This window comes from Meles meles, chromosome 7 (assembly GCF_922984935.1).
Source record: "Meles meles chromosome 7, mMelMel3.1 paternal haplotype, whole genome shotgun sequence".
NCBI classification, from domain to species: Eukaryota; Metazoa; Chordata; class Mammalia; order Carnivora; family Mustelidae; genus Meles; species Meles meles.
The window spans coordinates 16,842,641-16,862,356 of record NC_060072.1 but is presented as its reverse complement, the minus strand read 5'-3'; the positions used below and the strand labels follow the sequence as shown (position 1 = coordinate 16,862,356).

General features: G+C 35.7%; 1 protein-coding gene across 1 annotated transcript in view; it reads left to right on the top strand.

The window, feature by feature from the left end:
* The first annotated feature begins 1,911 nt into the window (after nucleotides 1-1,911).
* The window catches only part of WASHC4 (WASH complex subunit 4), a 61,939-nt gene continuing 44,134 nt past the window's right edge, over nucleotides 1,912-19,716 (top strand). The window contains exons 1-13 of the mRNA XM_046012341.1: nucleotides 1,912-2,055; nucleotides 5,328-5,467; nucleotides 7,226-7,279; nucleotides 7,375-7,440; nucleotides 8,294-8,339; nucleotides 8,804-8,871; nucleotides 12,345-12,427; nucleotides 13,891-13,933; nucleotides 14,643-14,746; nucleotides 15,304-15,424; nucleotides 17,337-17,460; nucleotides 17,571-17,698; nucleotides 18,479-18,639. Of these exons, the coding sequence (XP_045868297.1) occupies nucleotides 1,995-2,055; nucleotides 5,328-5,467; nucleotides 7,226-7,279; nucleotides 7,375-7,440; nucleotides 8,294-8,339; nucleotides 8,804-8,871; nucleotides 12,345-12,427; nucleotides 13,891-13,933; nucleotides 14,643-14,746; nucleotides 15,304-15,424; nucleotides 17,337-17,460; nucleotides 17,571-17,698; nucleotides 18,479-18,639 (1,199 nt within the window). The 5' untranslated portion in view covers nucleotides 1,912-1,994. The remainder of the gene's footprint in view (nucleotides 2,056-5,327; nucleotides 5,468-7,225; nucleotides 7,280-7,374; nucleotides 7,441-8,293; nucleotides 8,340-8,803; nucleotides 8,872-12,344; nucleotides 12,428-13,890; nucleotides 13,934-14,642; nucleotides 14,747-15,303; nucleotides 15,425-17,336; nucleotides 17,461-17,570; nucleotides 17,699-18,478; nucleotides 18,640-19,716) is intronic.

The following is a 19,716-nucleotide window of genomic DNA, read 5'->3' as shown; positions in this document are numbered from 1 at the left end:
TGCTCTGCCTGCCCAACCTCTGTTTTCTGCCGTCTGGAACCCACAGGGATTCAGGTTTTTCTTACCCACGGTGCACAACTGGTGGGGAATATATGCATCAAAGGGCAGCAAGCACACCTCTCACCTAGTGCAGGTGTTTTTAAGGACTCTTGACTGTGATTTCAGTAGGCTCTCTGCACGTAGTTTGATGGTTAACAGGGATCTGCGCAATGTTTACACTAAGGTTTTGAATCTCATCACCTCTCTGGGTCCCTTGCTTCAGGATGCTCCCCCAACTTTCCAGTTTCTCTTCCCACAATTCTGAACTTGGTTTGCTGCCCCCTTGAGCTGGTAGGACAGTGTTTCATTTCTTGAGTTGAAGGGGTGAGGGACACTGTCAGGCAGAAAACCACAAACTCATAATTCTTAACAGTAAATTCTGAGTACATTCAGAATTCTGAATCATTTTTCCTGTGCTTTTCAGACTTCGTTATCTTTCAGATCTTTTTTTTTTTTTTTAATTTGACAGACAGAGATCACAAGTAGGCAGAGAGGCAGGCACACAGAGAGAGGGAAGCAGGCTCCCTGATGAGCAGAGAGCCCAATGCGGGGCTCGATTCCAGGACCCTGAGATCATGACCTGAGCCAAAGGCAGAGGCTTAACCCACTGAGCCACCCAGGCACCCTTCTTTCAGATCTTTTAAAGTAATTATTATACTTTGTCTACTTTTCTTAGTTTTTAACTGCGAGTAGGCTTACTTGACTAGTTTCTGCTTGTCCATTTCTAGATGTGTTCTTGACAATTAAACATGCTAATTATAAGATTTTTCAAAGGTATGTTTTTAAAAAAAAGATTTTATTTATTTGTCAGAGAGAGAAAGAGAGCACACGAGCTGGGGGGGGTGGTGGTGGTCAGCAGGCAGAGGGAGAAGCAGGTTCCCTGCAGAGCAAGGAGCCGGATGGGGGACTAACACATACTCTCCCAGTAGACCACTATCCTGTTAGTGAGATTTGAGTTCTCTTTCTATGCAATTACACCCACATATGCACAAACAAGTTTACATGAGTAAAAATGTAACCACAAATACACATTATTCCGCGATCACCTTCTGTCAGTTTCCCATGTCTCTGCAAACGTATTTCATAATATGGATGTATTAAATTTTATGTCATTATTCCCTATTGATGCATTTTAAGATGATTTCATTAGTATACATACAGTAATATGTATTAAAGACCACGCAGCAATGAACGCTACTGCACAAACATCTGTACACATGTAGAATTACTGGGTAACACAGTTCCCCGCTTGCGGAAAAGCCAGTTAGCAGGTAGGAGCATTTTAGAATACACTTAAATAGCGCTTCTTCTTCCCTGTCTGCCTTTTTAAGAGGAGAGGGCGGAGGATCCGTGAGGGCAAGGTAAGCAGAGTAGTAAAATTCCTCGCTAGGGTGTTCGTAAAGTAACTCCGCCTCTCACACACAGTTTTATTCGCAAGAACAATCAGCATAGGATTTGCAAGAGGAGAGACACAGGAGCTCGGATGATGGTAACGGAGAGGGCGTTGGCAATTCCTGGTTCTTCTAAGCGCCTGGACAGCGACCTACTCGAGGACCTCGCCCTCCTGTTGAGCCACTACCCCATCACTTTTACCCTTCCCAGGCTAGACGGATGGAAGAACTCCCCAGGTATTAAAAATGGCCTGGGGATAGCAGGGCGAAGTCAAAGGCATCGATATGGCTTGAGATGGGAAGTGAGTGGTGACGAGGCCCAAGTCACCACGGGAGGACGCCGCGAGCGCCGCGGAAGATGTAACGGCCGCCTCTGGCCACCCCAGCCGACTCGCTTTCCCAGCAGTCCCCGCGGCCCGCTGGGGCCTTGAGCCCGGCCTGCCCTCGCGAGCGGGGGCGGGGCCGGGGCTGGGGCCGGAAGTCACGTGCTGTGACAGCCGCCGGGGTGAGGCAGCGGTGGTCGCCCGGGCTGGTTGGGCTGTGACTAGGGGAGGCGTCGGGGTGATGGCGGTGGAGACTCTGTCCCCTGACTGGGAGTTCGACCGCGTTGACGACGGCTCACAGAGTAAGAGAGCTGCAGGGCAAGGGCTGCGGGTGGATGCTTCCCGGCCCGCCTCAGCTCCGGCAGCGCTCCTGCGGGAGGGCTCTGCGTTGTGGTCGCTGCGCAGCCGTCCGGTTCGGGACACTTGCTGCCCCTTGGGGTGCGAGAGGGACGCGCTCTCGAACGTTACTTTCGGGGTTGGGGTCCCGGTGGCGGTGCGTCAGGCAGGCCGAGGCAGGGCTTGGCGTCTGGGGCGGCGGCTCTCGGTTGGAGCCCGCGGTACCCAGAACAGCGGCGTCTTCTGTCCACAGCCCGGGGACGGGCGGGGCGCGCCCAGGGCCCTGCAGCCCGGGGAGCCGAGGCCGGCCTTGCCTCCGGCCTCAGGGCGCTTTCGCCACCTGTGCTGAGCGCTCAGTTCTAGAACGGGCAGAGGTCGGGTTCCTGTTTTCGCTTTCCTGTTTTTCTACTTTTCCTCCAATCAACTTTTGGAAGTTTGAGTATTTTTTTTTTCTTCTGCATATTCATACAACGTATAAGACAGGGGAAAAGCGCTCTTCACACGGTAAAAATAAGCAACCGAATGTCAATTTATCTCCTCCTATGCCTTTTACTTACGATAAGTGGTGTTTTTCAGGGATGTCATAGAGCTTCCATTGCACCTAGAAAGGCTTCAAAAATTAAGCAACTTTTACTTCACGAAATCGAATTGTTTCATTTTGAACTTAGAAGTCAAAGAACCGTACCAGATTAAGTTCCATGCAGCAAAAATTAGAGGCAAATAATTATTTTAGGGAAACTCTACTTAAGATTAATACAAGTTGGTAATCTGTCTCTTCTGTTTAAGTGATATAAGAGAGATTGGGACCTACTGCTTGTGAATTTGTTTGTTTGTTTGTTTTTAACGCAGTTTCCCAAAAGGTGAATGTAATTTTTTTTAAGAAGGTGAATGTAGTTTTTAAAAATTCCACGTGAATTTTGCTTAACTTTACGAAGAATTGTATAAAAACTTACATTAACTAGGCTTTAGTAGCCTCTCAGAGAAGCATGAGCTTAATTCATAATGGTTTGCAGTTTTTCATTAAACATTCCATAAGGTATTAGCTCTTACGCAGCATTAAAAAAAATTCTTGGTGGTAATGACAAATTCCTTTCACTTTTTTGTGGAGAAGATTCTGTATTTACTGTTACAGAGTGAACTGCACCTTTTCATGTATGGAATTTTATGAACAGAGTTCTCCTACTTCCATATCTTCAAAAAATTGTAATGAAAATAAGTTGCTAGGTTTGAAAATGGTTCAGCTGAGAGTAGAATGATGTGATTCAGTCAACAGACCATATCAGGAATGGTACGAGGCATTGGGGATAGAAAGATAACAAAGAATGTTGAGATGAGCCTTTAAATAGGGTTTCTGGAATTTTACTCTTGAAGAATCACAATGGATTCATTATTTCAAATCCTTTTATTGTAATTTTTACTATTTTTACAACTATTCATTATTTTATCAGCAAGAAACTTTAATGTTACTGCAGGTTTTCTCTTGCTTACTATTTTGTGACTTCCCAACAGACTGAATGCCAGCATGCTTTTCTGGCGTCGTCATTAAGAACTCATTTGCTGGTTAAATTGCAGCTTTGGTTATTTCCCATGTAAATGAGAATTAGGCATGTACTTGCGATTTCAAGAATCCCGAGCAGTTATTTAATTTGAGCTTTAGGAAAGAGAAGAATTCCCATCTGTTCAGTGTGCCCGGTTTTGTTAATTTTTGTGCTATGATTCCTATCTGGATTGTCTTCCAGAATTGCTTAGGTTAATGCTATAACCAGATAGCAATCTTAATGAACTGAATTGATCCACCTGATACGGAGCATTAGTGCCAAAATAAGGGTGATTGGAGAGCTAGGTCTTTATCTTTAGTCAGAATGTACTTTATCTAAGAATTGCTTTTATTGCTGATTTGAGGAGACAGTTTTACCTTTTTTTAGACAATGAATAGTTGTTCATATCAATAAAAGAGGCTGAATTGGATTCGCTGCCTTTGCAATAGTGAATTCTTATGTGTATGGTAGAATATTCCCTTTCTTTATTAACTTTGATGACTAGACATACTTCTATTGTTTAGTTTAGTCCGACTCCTTAGAGTCATCTATTTAATGTGTAAATTTGTTAAATATTAGCACAGTATCTTTTTTCATTCTTTTTAAAAATTTAAATTAACATATAATGTATTATTTGTTTCAGACATCAATCAGATGTCTGTGATTCATCAGTCTTATATAATACCCAGTGCTCATTACAAGACATACCCTCCCCGGTGTCCATCACCACTTACCTCATCCACCTCATCCCTCTCCCCTCCAGCAACCCTCAGTTTGTCTCTTATGGTTTGTCACCCTCTCGGTTTCCTCTTACTTCATTTTTTCCTCTCTCCCCTGTGATCCTCTGCCTTGTTTCTTAAATTCCACATATCAGTGAGATCATATGATAATTGTCTTTCTCTGATTGGCTTATTTTGCTTAGCATAATACCCTCTAGTTTATCCATGTCATTGGAGATGTCAAGATTTCATTTTTTGATGGCTGTGTAATATTCTGTTGTGTGTGTGTTTGTGTGTGTGTGTGTGTACACTCCACATCTTCTTTATCCATTCATCTGTTGATGGACATCTGTGCCCTTTCCATAAGCACAGTATTCTGTACTCAGTGTTCTTTACTGGCTTTTCCAACCCCATTATGATAGGTAAATAATTAAAATATATTAGTTTTTGGCATTACAAAAATAAGATTCATTATGATAAAGCAGATCTAAAACTGTTTTAAAAACAATATTTAGATGTATTTTTAGACAGTTTACACTATAGAGACTTAAGGATTATGTTTTTAAATTTTGCTTCTATGACAACACAGATTTTTATACTTATTCAGGTCTTATTTATTTATTTTTACAAAAAAGTTATTTATGACTAAAACATAGATTCGAGATGTTGAGTTGTCTAAGGCATTATTCAAATTGTTTAAAAGCCTCAGCTTATGGGATAAACGGGACATTAATTTTTTCATAGTGCTTTAAAGTTATGGTTATAACATCTATAGGTTTTAAAATTATTATTTGGAAAAGATTAAAAGCTGAATTATTGTTTGATTTTGAAATTTTATTTTCAAGAAGTCCAGACATACTAGAGTAGTACATTTAAAAATGTTTAGTAACTACCTTGCTGTGACTTTTGAGATTATTTGAAATAAATGTCCTGCAATTTATTACTTGTACATCTTACATACATTTTAAAATTTAAATTTAGAAATTCATGCTGAAGTCCAACTTAAGAATTACGGGAAATTTCTTGAGGAGTATACGTCTCAATTGAGAAGAATTGAGGATGCACTGGATGATTCAGTTGGTGATGTTTGGGATTTCAATCTTGATCCAATAGCATTAAAGGTTTGATTTTGTTATATTTTTTAGTTTATGTGTACATTTTCAAGACATACTATATCTTGAAGACATAATATTAAAAAATGGAATATACATTTGGCCCTTGAATAATGTGGGGGTTAGGAGTGCTGACTTCCCAAGCAGTTGAAAATCTGCATAGAACTTGAGACTCCTCAAACTTAACTTATAGGCTGCTGTTGACCAGAAGCCTTACCAATAACATAAACAATCTATTAACACATATTTTGTGTATGTATTGTGTATTATATTCTTACAGTAAGCTAGAGAAAAGAAAATGTTATGATAAAGTCACAAAGAAAATACATTTATAGTACTGTACTGTATTTATAAAAAGATAAACTGTATCTGAGTGGAGCCACGCCATTCAAACCTGTGTTGTTCAAAGGTCAGCTGTATATTTTTATTATTTGGAATCTGGAGAACTAAAAGAAACTTGGAGAAAAGTTGTTTATTTCCTTATCTTGAAGCCAGGCAGATGTGTGTTTTTTTGTTAGTTTTTTTTTTTTTAATGAATGACAGACTCTGAGGTAGCCTTTATTTTTCATCAAGAAAATGAACAGGTTGGAATAGAATATTCAAACTTTATTTGCTCCTTATTGAGGTTATTTTCCATACAGTGAAATGCATAGATTTACAGTACACTGTTCAGTGAATTTTTGTCAAACACATATATCCATATCACTCATATTCTAATGAATATATAGAAGATTTCCATCATTTTCCCTTATGCCATTTGGGGTATCTTATGTGGAAGTAATTTTTTTTCGTTTTTTTTTTTTTTTTTAAGTTGTTATTTAAATTCAAGTTAGTTAACATGTACTGTAATACTAGTTTCAGTAGTAGAATTTTATGTAGGAGTAATTTTTTAATGTATAAAATAAGCCACTCCTGGGGTGCCTGGTTGACTCGGTCAGTTAAGCATATGCCTTTGGCTCAGGTCATGGTCCCAGGGTCCTGGGATCAAGCCCAATGTCGGGCTTTCTGCCCATTTTGGGAGGGAGTCTGCTTCTCCTTCTCCTCCCATGCTTATGCTCTCTGTCTCAAGTAACTGAATAAAATCTTTAATAAAATAAAATAATTCACTCCTCTGTTCCATTTTGAGATCATTCTTTTTAAAATTTTTTTGAGATCATTCTATCTTGTTTTATCTTTGAAGCTATAGCCTGTTACCACTTAAATAATAATTAACATTTACTGAACATTTATTATGTATTAGACACTGTTCTGAGTTACATATTGACTTTTTTAGTAACAGTTTTCTTGAAATTCACATCTCTCATATTCTTTTTTTTTTTTTTTTTAGATTTTATTTATTTATTTGACAGAGAGAGATCACAAGTAGGCAGACAGAGAGGGGGAAGCAGGCTCCCCGCCAAGCAGAGAGCCCAATGCGGGGCTCCATCCCAGCACTCAGATCATGACGGGAGCGGAGGGCAGAAACTTAACTCACTGAGCCACCCCGGTGCCCCATGTGTCTCATATTCTTGAAATTCACATATCATGTAGTTCTTTGGGTTTTAGTGTATTGACAGAATTGTGCAGCAGTCAACACTAGACCCAACTGGAGAGTCTTTTCACCACCTGCAAAAGAAATCCTATACCCATTAGCCGTCAGTCTCCAGTGTGTGTTAGTGCAGGATCCAACACAAGTTTAAATAGAATGGAGCTAGACTCAATTTATATATTTAAAATTTCCATGGTTTCTTTCAAATTAAAAATGATTTTTTCCCTTTGTTTCTATAGCTTTTGCCTTATGAGCAGTCTTCCCTATTGGAACTCATAAAGACTGAAAACAAGGTATAGATTTCTTAACCTAAAAATCTGTTTTTAAAATGCTTTAGCTATCTGCTATAACTCATCTTTTTATTTTATGTTTTTATTCATGAAACTAGGTCTTGAACAAAGTCATCACTGTTTATGCTGCACTTTGTTGTGAAATCAAGAAATTAAAGTATGAGGTAATTATTTGTACCTTAAGTTGTTAAAAGCATGATTTTTAAAAGCAAATTTGTGCTTATATGTGTAATGTACATAAAAATTTAATGCATGTTGAATTAATTTTTTATTTAATACTAATAATAGTGGTTACCGTTCACTGAGTGTACTAACGGTGTGCCAGACACCATACTAACCCTGTTCATACTTAAAATGAGAGGCAGATAATGTGAAGAATAGATGAGGAAACAGGCTTAATTTTACTGGTAGTAACTGTTTGAGCCTGGGTCTATATACCTTCCAAGTCTGTGTTATTTGCCATATATACTGGCTTTCTAGATATAATTGACTTTTTACATTTTTTTTTTAGTAGTCTCCACACCCAACATGGAGCTTGAACTCATGATCAAGAGTGACATGCTCTACTGACTAAGCCAGCCAGGTGTCCCTAGATATAATAAATATAACTGATTTTTTTTAAAAAAAGCTTTGAATTTTTAATATGTTTTGCATTTTCTTAGCCATGGGTCATTAAAACTCTGGTAGAAGTTGGTAAACTTCCTCTTTTTTCTGTACCTTTTTGTTACTATGTGATTGCTTTCTATCTCCCATGAACTAGTGGGAAGATGTAGGACAATAAGGTCAGAAAAGACAAAAGCAGGGATAAAGAAACTGAGAAATAACTTTGAGTATCAGTGATATCTTTGATACTCTAAAGATCAATTGAATTTACCTGTTTTGTAAGCAGTTTTTGAATTTAAATGAATTTGTATATGTGATATAGTCCTCTATTATTAAATATAGATAACTAAGAGAGTCTAGGAATTTAAAAACAAGACAGCAACCTTTAAAATTATTTTAATTTTTTTTAAACAGGCAGAAACTAAATTTTATAATGGTCTCTTGTTTTATGGAGAAGGAGGTAAGTTTTAAAATTTCATATTATAGTGTCATGATGCCTTTTTTGAGATTGAAATGAATGAAAAGTTGACAGTTCTAGACTACCATGATTATGTATACCTTGAGAAAATAAGCATTCGAATTTTTTGTTGGTTTATTTTTTTTGTTAAGCAGGTGAAATAAACCTGAGTGATGGAGCAGTAGCAAATTCTCTAAAATCTATTTGTGATATTTTTGTAAGTTACAAAGAACTGTGACTAGATAAGGATTTCCTTTGAATTTGTTAAATAGTGAAACAGATGGTTATTTTTAATTGAATGATTAATGATTGTCTATGTTTCTTTTCAGCATAAAAATTCTGTTTTTAATACTATGCAGATTAAAAGATATTCTAAGGAATAAAAATTGTATTTATTTTTCTTTTTGGGTCTTGACTAAGTTTAAATTAAAAAACTGAAATATGATTCTTCATGTTGCCTTTTAAAGCTACAGATTCCAGCATGGTGGAAGGTGATTGCCAAATTCAAATGGGAAGATTTATTTCATTCTTACAGGTAACTGTTCTTTACTTTTCATTGTTTGTTTTTTTTTAAGTTTGGTAAATTACACAAAATTAAAAAGATTTCTGAAATCTTCAAATGCTAAGAATAAGTACTTTGAATGGTAAAACACTCAGTAGACATTGGATTGTAGTTTAAGAGGTCATAATTCGTGAAATGTTTCCATAGCATTTTACGGAAATAAGGTCTCAAAGTAAGTTTTTGATTTTGTTTTTGTTTTTTGTTTTGTAATAATTTAATTTGTGAACAATTTGTCACCATGCCTTTTAAAATAAGTTAAACTTTATGCCAGGTAGGAAGATAATTTATGCCAGAAAAAGTTGTTAGTGGAGATGGTTAAGCTAGTACAGGAGCAATGATAAGGTTTTTAAAAGTAGCACTTGGTGCTTCTAACCAGATGTTTCAAACATTTCAAACCAGATGATTTCGTCAGTGCAGTTTTAGTTATTCTAGGTCTTTGGTTTAGTTTTGTGAAAAAAATGAAAGAACTTTCTATTTCTTCTCTCTCCATTATAAAAACAATGCTAATACCATATGAAAAAAGCAAAAATTGGAGATAAGGAAGAACATACCCCTAAATCTCCCTACCTCCTCCTTATTGTTAAGTTCAAGACTTGATGTATTTCTCTGAATCAAGCATACTAACATATTGTGCAGTTCACTTATATCTTTACTACCCTTTTTTGTCTCCTTGTTGTAATTGAGAGCATTTTGTTGAACTTGGCCTCTATTGTGTTATGTGTCAGTCAGGGGCCAGTCCAGAAAACAAATCACAGCTTCAGAAGAGGTGATTTGATATAGAGGATTGGTTATATAAGTGTTGGAGGGTTGAAAGAAAAGAGGATATGAGGTCATCCAGAGGAAGGGGAAAAAGAGGAAGGATTGGGGTTACCAGAATATGGGAGCTTGGAGCAGGAGCCCTCTGTAGTTATTGCTCATACCTGTGAATGAGGCATTGCTGCCTGGCTGGCTGGTACCTTTGAGAGGGCAATACAAGGTCAGTTCTGGAGTTCTGAAAGAAGTTGGAGGTGGAGCAACTGCCATTGCTGGGGTGAACTGCTCTTGCCTGGGTTATGTTGGTAAAAACACCAAGAGTCCTTATTGTGGAAGTGAAGGCTATAAGGGGAACAAACAAGAACTTTGAGAAGTTTCTAGAAGACCTGATGATTTCCCAGGTGTCAAAATGAACAATAAGGTCTTGAGTTAGATAACTGGGGGTATAATTAACATCTTTGTAGGGTCTGGAAGATATTATTTGTATGTTTTTCTGACTAAAGGTATATTGAAATTTTCCCTCATTGTTTTGATTGATGCACTTTGGAGATGGGCCAGACCTATACTGCCTTTTAGCTAATGACATTATTAAGGCATTTATTATGACATTGACACATGAATTATTAGGAATGTTTCATATTTAATGTTCAAAGCATCCATATTTAATGTTCAAAGCATCCTAGTGAAGTAATCATTTTTCTCTTATTTTTACGCATTAATAAATGTAACCTCAGAAAGAGAAAAAAATTCCCAAAGTCTCTGAAAGGGATTTAGACTTAGGTCTTTGTATCCCTTTCCTTCTCCACCCCTACTAGGAGTTAGGTATGTTTCATGCTTTTACTTTGTTGGAAATATAGCCCTGTATGATATCAGGAATGTGGGTTAGAGTTCTGCATCATTCTGTGTGGTTCTTGAATCATTTAACTGTCAATTAAATCATATACCACCTGTTAAAAAAACCCCCCAAACCAAAAAAACCCCCAAAACACCAAGAAGTAGAAAGGAGTCCTTTTCCTGTCTTTAGTGTCCTTTTAGTGCCACCTGTTGGCAGTACTTAACAGGAAGCCTACTGGCAGAGGTCTAAGAAATGTAATTTGCAGGTCCCAGTGAATGTGTCAGTTTCTCCCTCTAGTTTTATCAAATTTTGCATTTCCTATTTTAAGGATATTCTGTTTGGTGCATACAAGTTTAGAATTGTTCATCCTTTATAAATTGAATTTTATATTATGTCGTTATAGCAGTTGATTCTGTTTAACTATAATTATGTATATAATATGCAGTTACATAAATGTATATCATATATAATAGCTGTGATAGTGCTAACAATTTTGTCTGATATTCTCACTGCCCCACCTCTGTTTTAGTTAACATTTTCTTGGTTTATCTTTCTATATTCTTTAAACCTTTCAGTATCATTATGTTTTAGTTATATTTTTTAAAACCACATGTGTCTGGATTTTGCTTTATTATGCAATCTGAAAATCTGAAAATCTCTGTCTTTTAATTGGCTAATTCATTTTCTTTCTTTTTTTTTTTAAGATTTTATTTATTTGTTTGACACAGAGAGAGAGATCACAAGTAGGAAGAGAGGCAGGCAGAGAGAGAGGTGGAAGCAGGCTCCTTGCTGAGCAGAGAGCCCAATGTGGTGCTTGATCCCAGGACCCTGAGATTATGACCTGAGCCGAAGGCAGAGGCTTAACCTACTGAGCCACCCAGGCACCCCATATTTCTATCTTATGTAAATAGTCTGTTATATATCTGGACTTGTTTCTACCCTTTTTTACTTTGTTCTGTTTGTCTGCATTTTCTGCTCTTTGCTTTTATTGAACTTTTAGAAGTTTAATAAGAAAGATAAAACTAGAGTTATTTAAGTAAAATTGAAATGCATTATTTTCATTTTCAAACATTTTAAATTGTTTTTGGATCTCATTGACAGCTGCATAAAATTCCATTTTTAAACTATAAGCCTAGCATATGTTAGCAATTGTCCTTGGTGCTGGGTATATAGCAGTGCACAAAACCAACAGGAATTCTTGCCCTCGTAGAATTTAAAATCTGGAATAGCCACAGGTTTAGTCAAGTTTTGAATACTTCAGGATACAAACAGTTTTTTTAGGTTTAAGCTTCTGAAAGAAATTTTCCGAAGGTGTGGGACATAGTGGATGCGAATTAATTATTTAATGACAAATATATTCCTGCAGTAATTAAAATTTCCCTTTCTCTGTGCCAGGCTTGTTTATAGATGAAGTTAAAAATAATAAACATTTGAAGTTATTTCAGAGTGACTTTGGGAGAGCCTTTTTCCTCATTATCATACTTTCTAAATTGGCAGCTTTTGAACTTTTTCATTCAGATGTTCACTTACTTATTCATTTAATAGGACAAAAATATATTGAGAAGCAATTGAGGGTTAGCCACCATACTGGTCAGTGGATATTTAAAGAAGGAATAAGATGATCTCTGTCAATTACATGAGTAACTAAAATATAAGACTTAGCAATGGGAACAAACCAGTAGAAATTACCTTGACATTCAGGAGAGGAGTTAAGGATGGATTGCTTGAAGGATGCTTGAAGTTCTCTGCCGGTTAACTGAAAACTGTTTTGCTTTTGTTTAATATTGTTACCATAAAGTTGAGAAATGGTGGCATTTAAAAAGAGACTATGTAACATATACTCAACTTGTCATTTCAGGAACTGTCTTGTTTTGTTACAAGGTGCTATGAAGTGGTGATGAACGTAGTCCATCAGTTGGCTGCCCTCTATATCAGTAACAAGTAATGGATTTTATAAATATTTTTGCATTTATAATAGAGATGCAGGGAGTATTTTCTAAAACTAGCCATTACCTGAAATAGTTTTTTGTCTGTTTGCTCATTTATTTATTCATTCTTTCATTCATTTATTCACCATCCTTTGAAGTCTCTTAATGTTTCAAACTCTAGGTGTGTAATACATAGGCTAATAAGACAGTTTCTGCTGTGGTGAATGATCTGTTATCTATCTGAATAAGAATGTTGACAGAATATACTTAAATTTGATTATATAGAAAAAGACTAATATGGAATCAGAACATGTACCAAATTCTCTCTCCTTATTTCTCCTTTACAGTGACTGTTCCCTGGCTTATTAGAATCACATGGGACTTTCCTTAAACTACAGAATCTGGGGCAGTGGGATCAGGGAATCTACACTGAAAAAATTTTGGTTTTATTCAAACGATCTTCCGAGTTTGGGAACCACTGTTCTAAATCAGGAAAAATGATCAAATTTTGATAGACCTTGCTGTTCTTAATGACCCCAAAGTAATATCTCACATTCGATTAATACTTTATACTTAAAAATTTTCCCATTTACAGCTTAACTGTGATCTTACAGTAACTTTGTTTAGTAACATGACAAGGGGTTCTCAGTTATGAGAAGAAGTAATTGAGGCCCAGAGGAATTGTATGAGATTCCATAGCAAATTAGCTGCTGTTCTTTGATCACCAGTCCATTCATTGTTGTTTTTACTATATACCAGGCTGCATCTTAACTCTCTTTATAAACTGGAAGACTGTGTTAACTGCTTCTCATTTTCATGTTTTTCTTCTCAGTCAGGCGTTTATTTTGTGTTCTGTTCTTTCACTGAAGCTGTTCTCATGGCAGGAGGGAATGAGAGCATAGCTCCTCTAACCCCTGCAGTACCTGATGTGTAATTCACAGAGGACTCCCCACCACCACACCCTGCCCAAGAAAGATGAAATTTATTTGTATTTTGTATTTAATTTTTAAAATATGCTATCTTATGGAATATCTATATGTGCTTTGATATAAAAGTACTACTTTAAATTATTTACTGTCGAGTAGAAGATGTCTAGGAAGTAAAATTGAATTATCCCAGGGCTTTTGACTTTAGTACAATGTTGGTTGATGCATTGTTTTTCAGTAGGAATGGGAACTCAGAATAAATCTGACTAGTTTCCAAATGCCAGTTTGGGTAGGATAACAAAGAATCTGGTTGGGAATTGAGAAATTCTAACTGTTTTGAAAGAAATGAGTAGCCCTGACTCTGCATATACAAGTTATTCTCTTCTTAGGAAAGTGGAGTAAGGTCTCATAAATTCTAGTGATGACAGCCTAAATAATGATACAAAGGTGTTAAAATCCAAAGACCTTCTGCTGCTGTGTGTTTTCCTTAAAATAAAAATGAACTGTGGTAAAAAAGGAGTTTTTTAAATTGGATGTTATTTTATTACAGGATTGCACCCAAAATTATAGAGACAACTGGAGTTCATTTTCAGGTAAAAGTAATTTAAGTTGATCTGTAAAACTATAATTTTTACTATAGTTTGCTGTGGAGTTTATATGATTGGGGAGTAAAAAATTATAGTGAAACTCTTAAAGAGGTTTTTTGGGTTTTTTTGTTGTTGTTTTTTGCCTTTTTCTATTTTATCTGTGAAGTTAATGAGGTATTACTGACCCACTATCAGTATAACTCTTTTTTTTTTTTTTTAAGATTTTATTTATTTATTTGACAGACAGAGATGACAAGTAGGCAGAGAGGCAGGCAGAGAGAGAGGAGGAAGCAGGCTCCCCGCCGAGCAGAGAGCCTAATGTGGGGCTCGATCCCAGAACCCTGGGACCATGACCTGAGCTGAAGGCAGAGGCTTTAATCGACTGAGCCACCCAGGTGCCCCAGTATAACTCTTTTTTTTTTTCTCCCAGTTGTGGCCAGTGGAGGTTCTCTTAAATGGTCTCTTTAGAGAGTGAAACAATTCAACAATTCTGTAAAATCACAATTAAGGATGAAATAGCGAGCAAAGTGTTTCTCTATTTAAGGCTCGTTGTTCCATCTGAGGATTAATAGTTTCATCTGTGTATTAATAAACTAATTTATCCACTGCTTTAATTCAGTAGTAATTAGCCCAGTGTGTTTAACTTTAAAAATCCATAAGAAGCTTAACCTGTAATTAGTGATTAAATGATAATCATTAAAGGTTTTTTTGACAGACTATGTATGAGCACTTGGGGGAGCTGCTAACTGTTTTGCTTACTCTGGATGAAATTATTGATAATCATGTCACATTGAAAGAGCACTGGACTATGTACAAAAGGTGAGCCAATTAAAATGGTTAAAATAGTCTCTTACTCTGTATAGTTAATATATTAGTAAAAAGGAAGTAAACGTAAATAATGCAGATCTTTTAAAAGACCTGGAGATCTGTATTTAGAAGGATGTCATGTTAAATGTTTTTATGAATACAGCAACCGTTTTTTGAGAGTATGATATACTTGTATAAAGCCTCCTAATTCTTAAAGTACAGTAGAATGTTAATTTGAGTACCTTAGTACTCAGGTTTGTTTTTTTCTAGGGTTCTATTCAAGTGACAGTTGTTTTTCGTGAACTTGGTTTTATTTCACTGTATATTCTTAAGATCTGTTTAAGTTGAGGTGTCTTATGTTGTTCATCTGGTATCTAGAATATCTGAATTTAGGATGATAGAGAAAGGTATGATTAGAAAATTAAATATGTTAGCATTGTTTTTATTCAGATTTTCAAATGTATAGAACCAAACAGGAAATACAAATATAAAATTTTGATTTCTTGGAAAATTTTTAATTGAAGACTTTATTAGGAAAATTGAAGGTGTTTCTCCTAATCTTCCATAAGGTTACTGAAATCTGTCCATCACAATCCTTCAAAATTTGGAATTCAGGAAGAAAAACTAAAGCCATTTGAAAAGTTCTTGCTGAAGCTAGAAGGGCAGTTACTTGATGGAATGATATTTCAGGTATGAGCACTGTATCAGGCTATACTGAATGGATTCCTTAGTTGATCCAGCTCAGAACTACAGTATGATGCTTTCATAGCCTATTGTTGAAATATGTGTTCTTTAAAAGTGCTGTGGCTTAAACCATTGTTAGCGTACTAAAATACAATTATTTTAGTACCAAGTAGCAAACAAAATTAATAATACTAGTTATATTTGGGGTGAGGTTTTTTTTTAACATTATGTAAAAGGATAAAACTATTCGAGGATCAAGATCTAAGCAGTTATGTTAATGTTTGTTGTTAACCTCTCTGTCTGGGTTTGTTATACTGCCTTTTAAATGTCTGTTTAATTCTTCCTGGGCTCAGGGAATATAATTTGGGTTTGTTCAGTGCAGGTAGCTTCCTACCATTTAGTAGCTTTTTTAAAGCTTAAATTAATTAAAATGAAAGAAAATAAAATTTCACTTTCCCCACCACCTTCAACTGCTTACTAGCTGTATATAATCTAATTATTGCACCATACACTTCAAACTTATATATATATCAGTAATATCATAATGAAGCTGGGAGAAAAATAGCCATAATTAGTTTGTGACTAGCTATCATACTAGCACAAATGTAGAATATTTCTATGATCACAGAAAATTCTTTTGGCTGGCATTGCTTTGGGTAATATTTATCAGAAACTGCAATATATTTATATTTAAATTCTGCTTCAGGGTTTGTTTTTTCTTTTTTAAAGATTTTATTTATTTATTGACAGACAGAGACACACAGAGGCAGAGAGGCAGGCAGAGATGGTGGGGGGAAGCAGGCTCCCTGCCAAGCAGAGAGCCTGATGCGGGCCTCGATCCCAGGACCTTGAGATCATGACCCGAGCCAAAGGCAGAGGCTTTAACCCACTGAGCCACCCAGGTGCCCCTTCAGGGGTATTTTTAATATATTTTACATAATCAGTTTTTTTTTTAATTGATGTATAGTTGACACATAATGTTACATTAACCTCAGGTGTACAACATAGTGATTGACAAGTCTATACATCATATTATGTTCAGGATCACAGTTTTTACAGACTGATCTGAACTCTTGTTTATATCAATTAATGGCTAGTGTATTAGATTCAGAAGGTCTTTTTTTGTCATTGATTCTTTTTCCAGGAGATTTTTTTTTTTAAGATTTTATTTATTCATTTATTTGACTGAGAGAGCATGAATCAGGGGAGGGGCAGAAGGAGGACAAGCACACTCCCCACTGAGCAAACAGCCTGACACAGACCTCTATCCCAGGACCCTAGGATCATGACCCAAACCCAAGTCAGACACTTAACTGACTGAGCCACCCAGGTGCCCCTCCAGGAGACATTTCTATACATTCTGTAATAAAGTGCTAGGAAAGTAATTGTAATCAGAAAAAATTTACTCTTAAAAGTGCAAAGTAAAATAATAAAACACGTTTTCCAGTGCTTCATCAGACATATCTTCTATACATCATTGAATATCCCTGTGTATCTCTTCATATAGAATTATGGATTTGTGGGGCGCCGGTTAAGCCTCTTGCCTTTAGCTCAAGTCATGATCTCTTGGTCCTGGGATGGAGCCCCGAGTCAGGCTCCCTGCTCAGTGGGGAACCTTCTCCCCACACCCTGCACCTCTCATGCCCTCTCTCTCTCTCAAATGAATAAATAATATCTTTAAAAAAAAAGAATTACAGATTTGTGGTTCAGTTTTATTGCACTAACTGGTACTCAAATATGTACATACATACATATTCATTCTAAAGGATTTAGATATTAGTTGACACTAAGGTAAAAACTTGAGCCTCATTGTTAGTAAAATTAGAATGATGAATGTAGATCACACATACTATATTTAAATCTGTTTAATAGTTTATTATCCAGGGTCTAAATTTCTCTTTAAATGTTTCCTGTTTAGGCCTGTATAGAACAACAGTTTGATTCTCTGAATGGAGGAGTATCTGTGTCAAAAAATAGCACTTTTGCTGAAGAATTTGCACATAGTATTCGCTCAATTTTTACAAATGTAGAAGCCAAACTTGGTAATGTAAAGTGCATTTTTAAATTTTTGTTGCTAAAGTTTGTTTTTCCTTCAACATAGAACTTAAGTGTTATTTGTTTCAATTTTCTCTCATGCTTTTGTTTTTATAAGGAGAACCTTCTGAAATTGACCAGAGAGACAAGTATGTTGGAATTTGTGGACTTTTTGTACTGCACTTTCAAATTTTTCGAACTATTGACAAGAAGTTTTATAAGTCTTTATTGGACATTTGTAAGAAAGTAAGAACTTGGAATTTTTATTTTTTTCAATTTCAATAGATGAAAAAGATTTTGGATAAAATTGGATATTCTAAAATGTATTTTATTCCTGCTTACAAAAGTGGTAATTCTTGTAATATTTTATAATAATTATAAAAATAATATTATACTATTCATTTTTAAAAACCAGGCATTCCAGAGTAAGTACTGTACAATTCCACATCATATAAATACCTGTTTGTGGAGGTTTTTCCAAGTTTCTTCCTATAAATTAAATTTCTGTTATTGTTACTACTTTTTTCTCTTCTTTTTCTTCTATTCTTCTCCTCTTCTTACCATCCCTTCTCATTATTGAAGTAGAAAAAAAATGGAAATTGGTTTTACATCTTTGCTATTTCCATGATGTGACATCTGATTTCAAAATTGAAAATTTAGTTTGTGTGTAGAATCAAGTGATACATGACTGTGAGTACCCAGCCATCTTGGGTCTTTTATTTTTTCACTAATGTAGAATAAAAGTAAAAGTCATGAGGATTCAAGTTTCTGTTTGCTTTTTGCATATTTTTATCTGAAAATTGTGTGTGTGTGTGTGTGTGTGTACTAAATATTTAGGCAGAATAAAATTATTTTCATGCTCCACATCAGATATTGAAATGCCTTAATTATGCCACAGTACAATAATATGTTTCATGATCTATTAGTGATTATAAATTGTCTTCTACTGCATATTATAGAACTATTAAATAGCTTATTGTTTGGCCTATATTTATTAATTTCCCTTCCTTATGTGTACTATTTCAGGTACCAGCCATCACTCTAACTGCTAATATTATTTGGTTTCCTGATAATTTTTTGATCCAGAAAATACCAGCAGCTGCCAAACTTCTAGACAGAAAAAGTCTTCAAGCCATTAAAGTACACAGAGATACTTTCCTACAGCAGAAAGCTCAATCACTTACCAAGTAGGTTTTATAAGTGTTCATAATGAACATATTTATATACTTTATATTCTTGGATTTTATATTGACTCAAAATATGTGGAAAACACTTGGTTATAAGAATAAATTTATTTATTACCAGAGGAAAATGTTGGACAATCTCTAGGAGACTTATTTTTTAGGATTTTTTTTTGCTTTACATGATGTAGGTTTAAACTCTGTTAAAGATATAGAAAACTATACTTTATGGAGATGTATGTGTGCGTACATACGTACCCGAATATACATGCATTTGCACACATGTATGCATGCACACAACTTTTTATCAGATACATTAAATATTTGTGTAGTTCCTGTAGTAGACGCCATTTGATGACATTAAAAGTATTATGTGTCCATGATTCAGTGACGGTTTTTAGGAGTTGATTTTAATTTGATGCACTCCTTTTTTTAAATTTTTATTTTTATGAAAGTAAATATGTACATATTTAAAAAGTCAAGTACTAGAAGTTTAAAGGGAAGAGTAATTGTCCCCAGCCCACTTTCACCCTGTATGTGAGTCCTAGTCACTTAAAGAAGACTTTTAACTTCAGTTTCTTCTGATATTTACACCCTTATATTTTGTCTAAGTCTTACTCTGTAAATTTTCAAATATGCACAAAATAGAGAAAACAGTATAATGGACCCCCATGTTCTCATCACCTAGATTCAACATTTAAATTAACTGCACATTCTTGAGTGCACTACCAAAAGCACATGTTGACCTGGATGAAGATTTTTAGTCAAGTGATCCAGGACTGTGCTACTGGCCCTGTGCTGGAGACACTTTTTTTCTGTGACATGGTTAAAAGATATTAGGGAAATCTATATACTTACTTTTGGTTTCGACCATCAAGGGGAAATTGGGCCGCTATTGCAGAGTAGGGAAAGAGGAGTTATGTCTGGAATGTAGGAGGTCCCCTGAAGCATCTCTTAGTACTCCCAAGTCCTGTGATTAAAGTCAGTGGAAAATGACAATTACTCAATTTAGGCAGAATTACTCACAGCAGAGATTTCCAAACTCTCTCATACATTTTAAAACAGAACTGAGAAGGGAAAAAG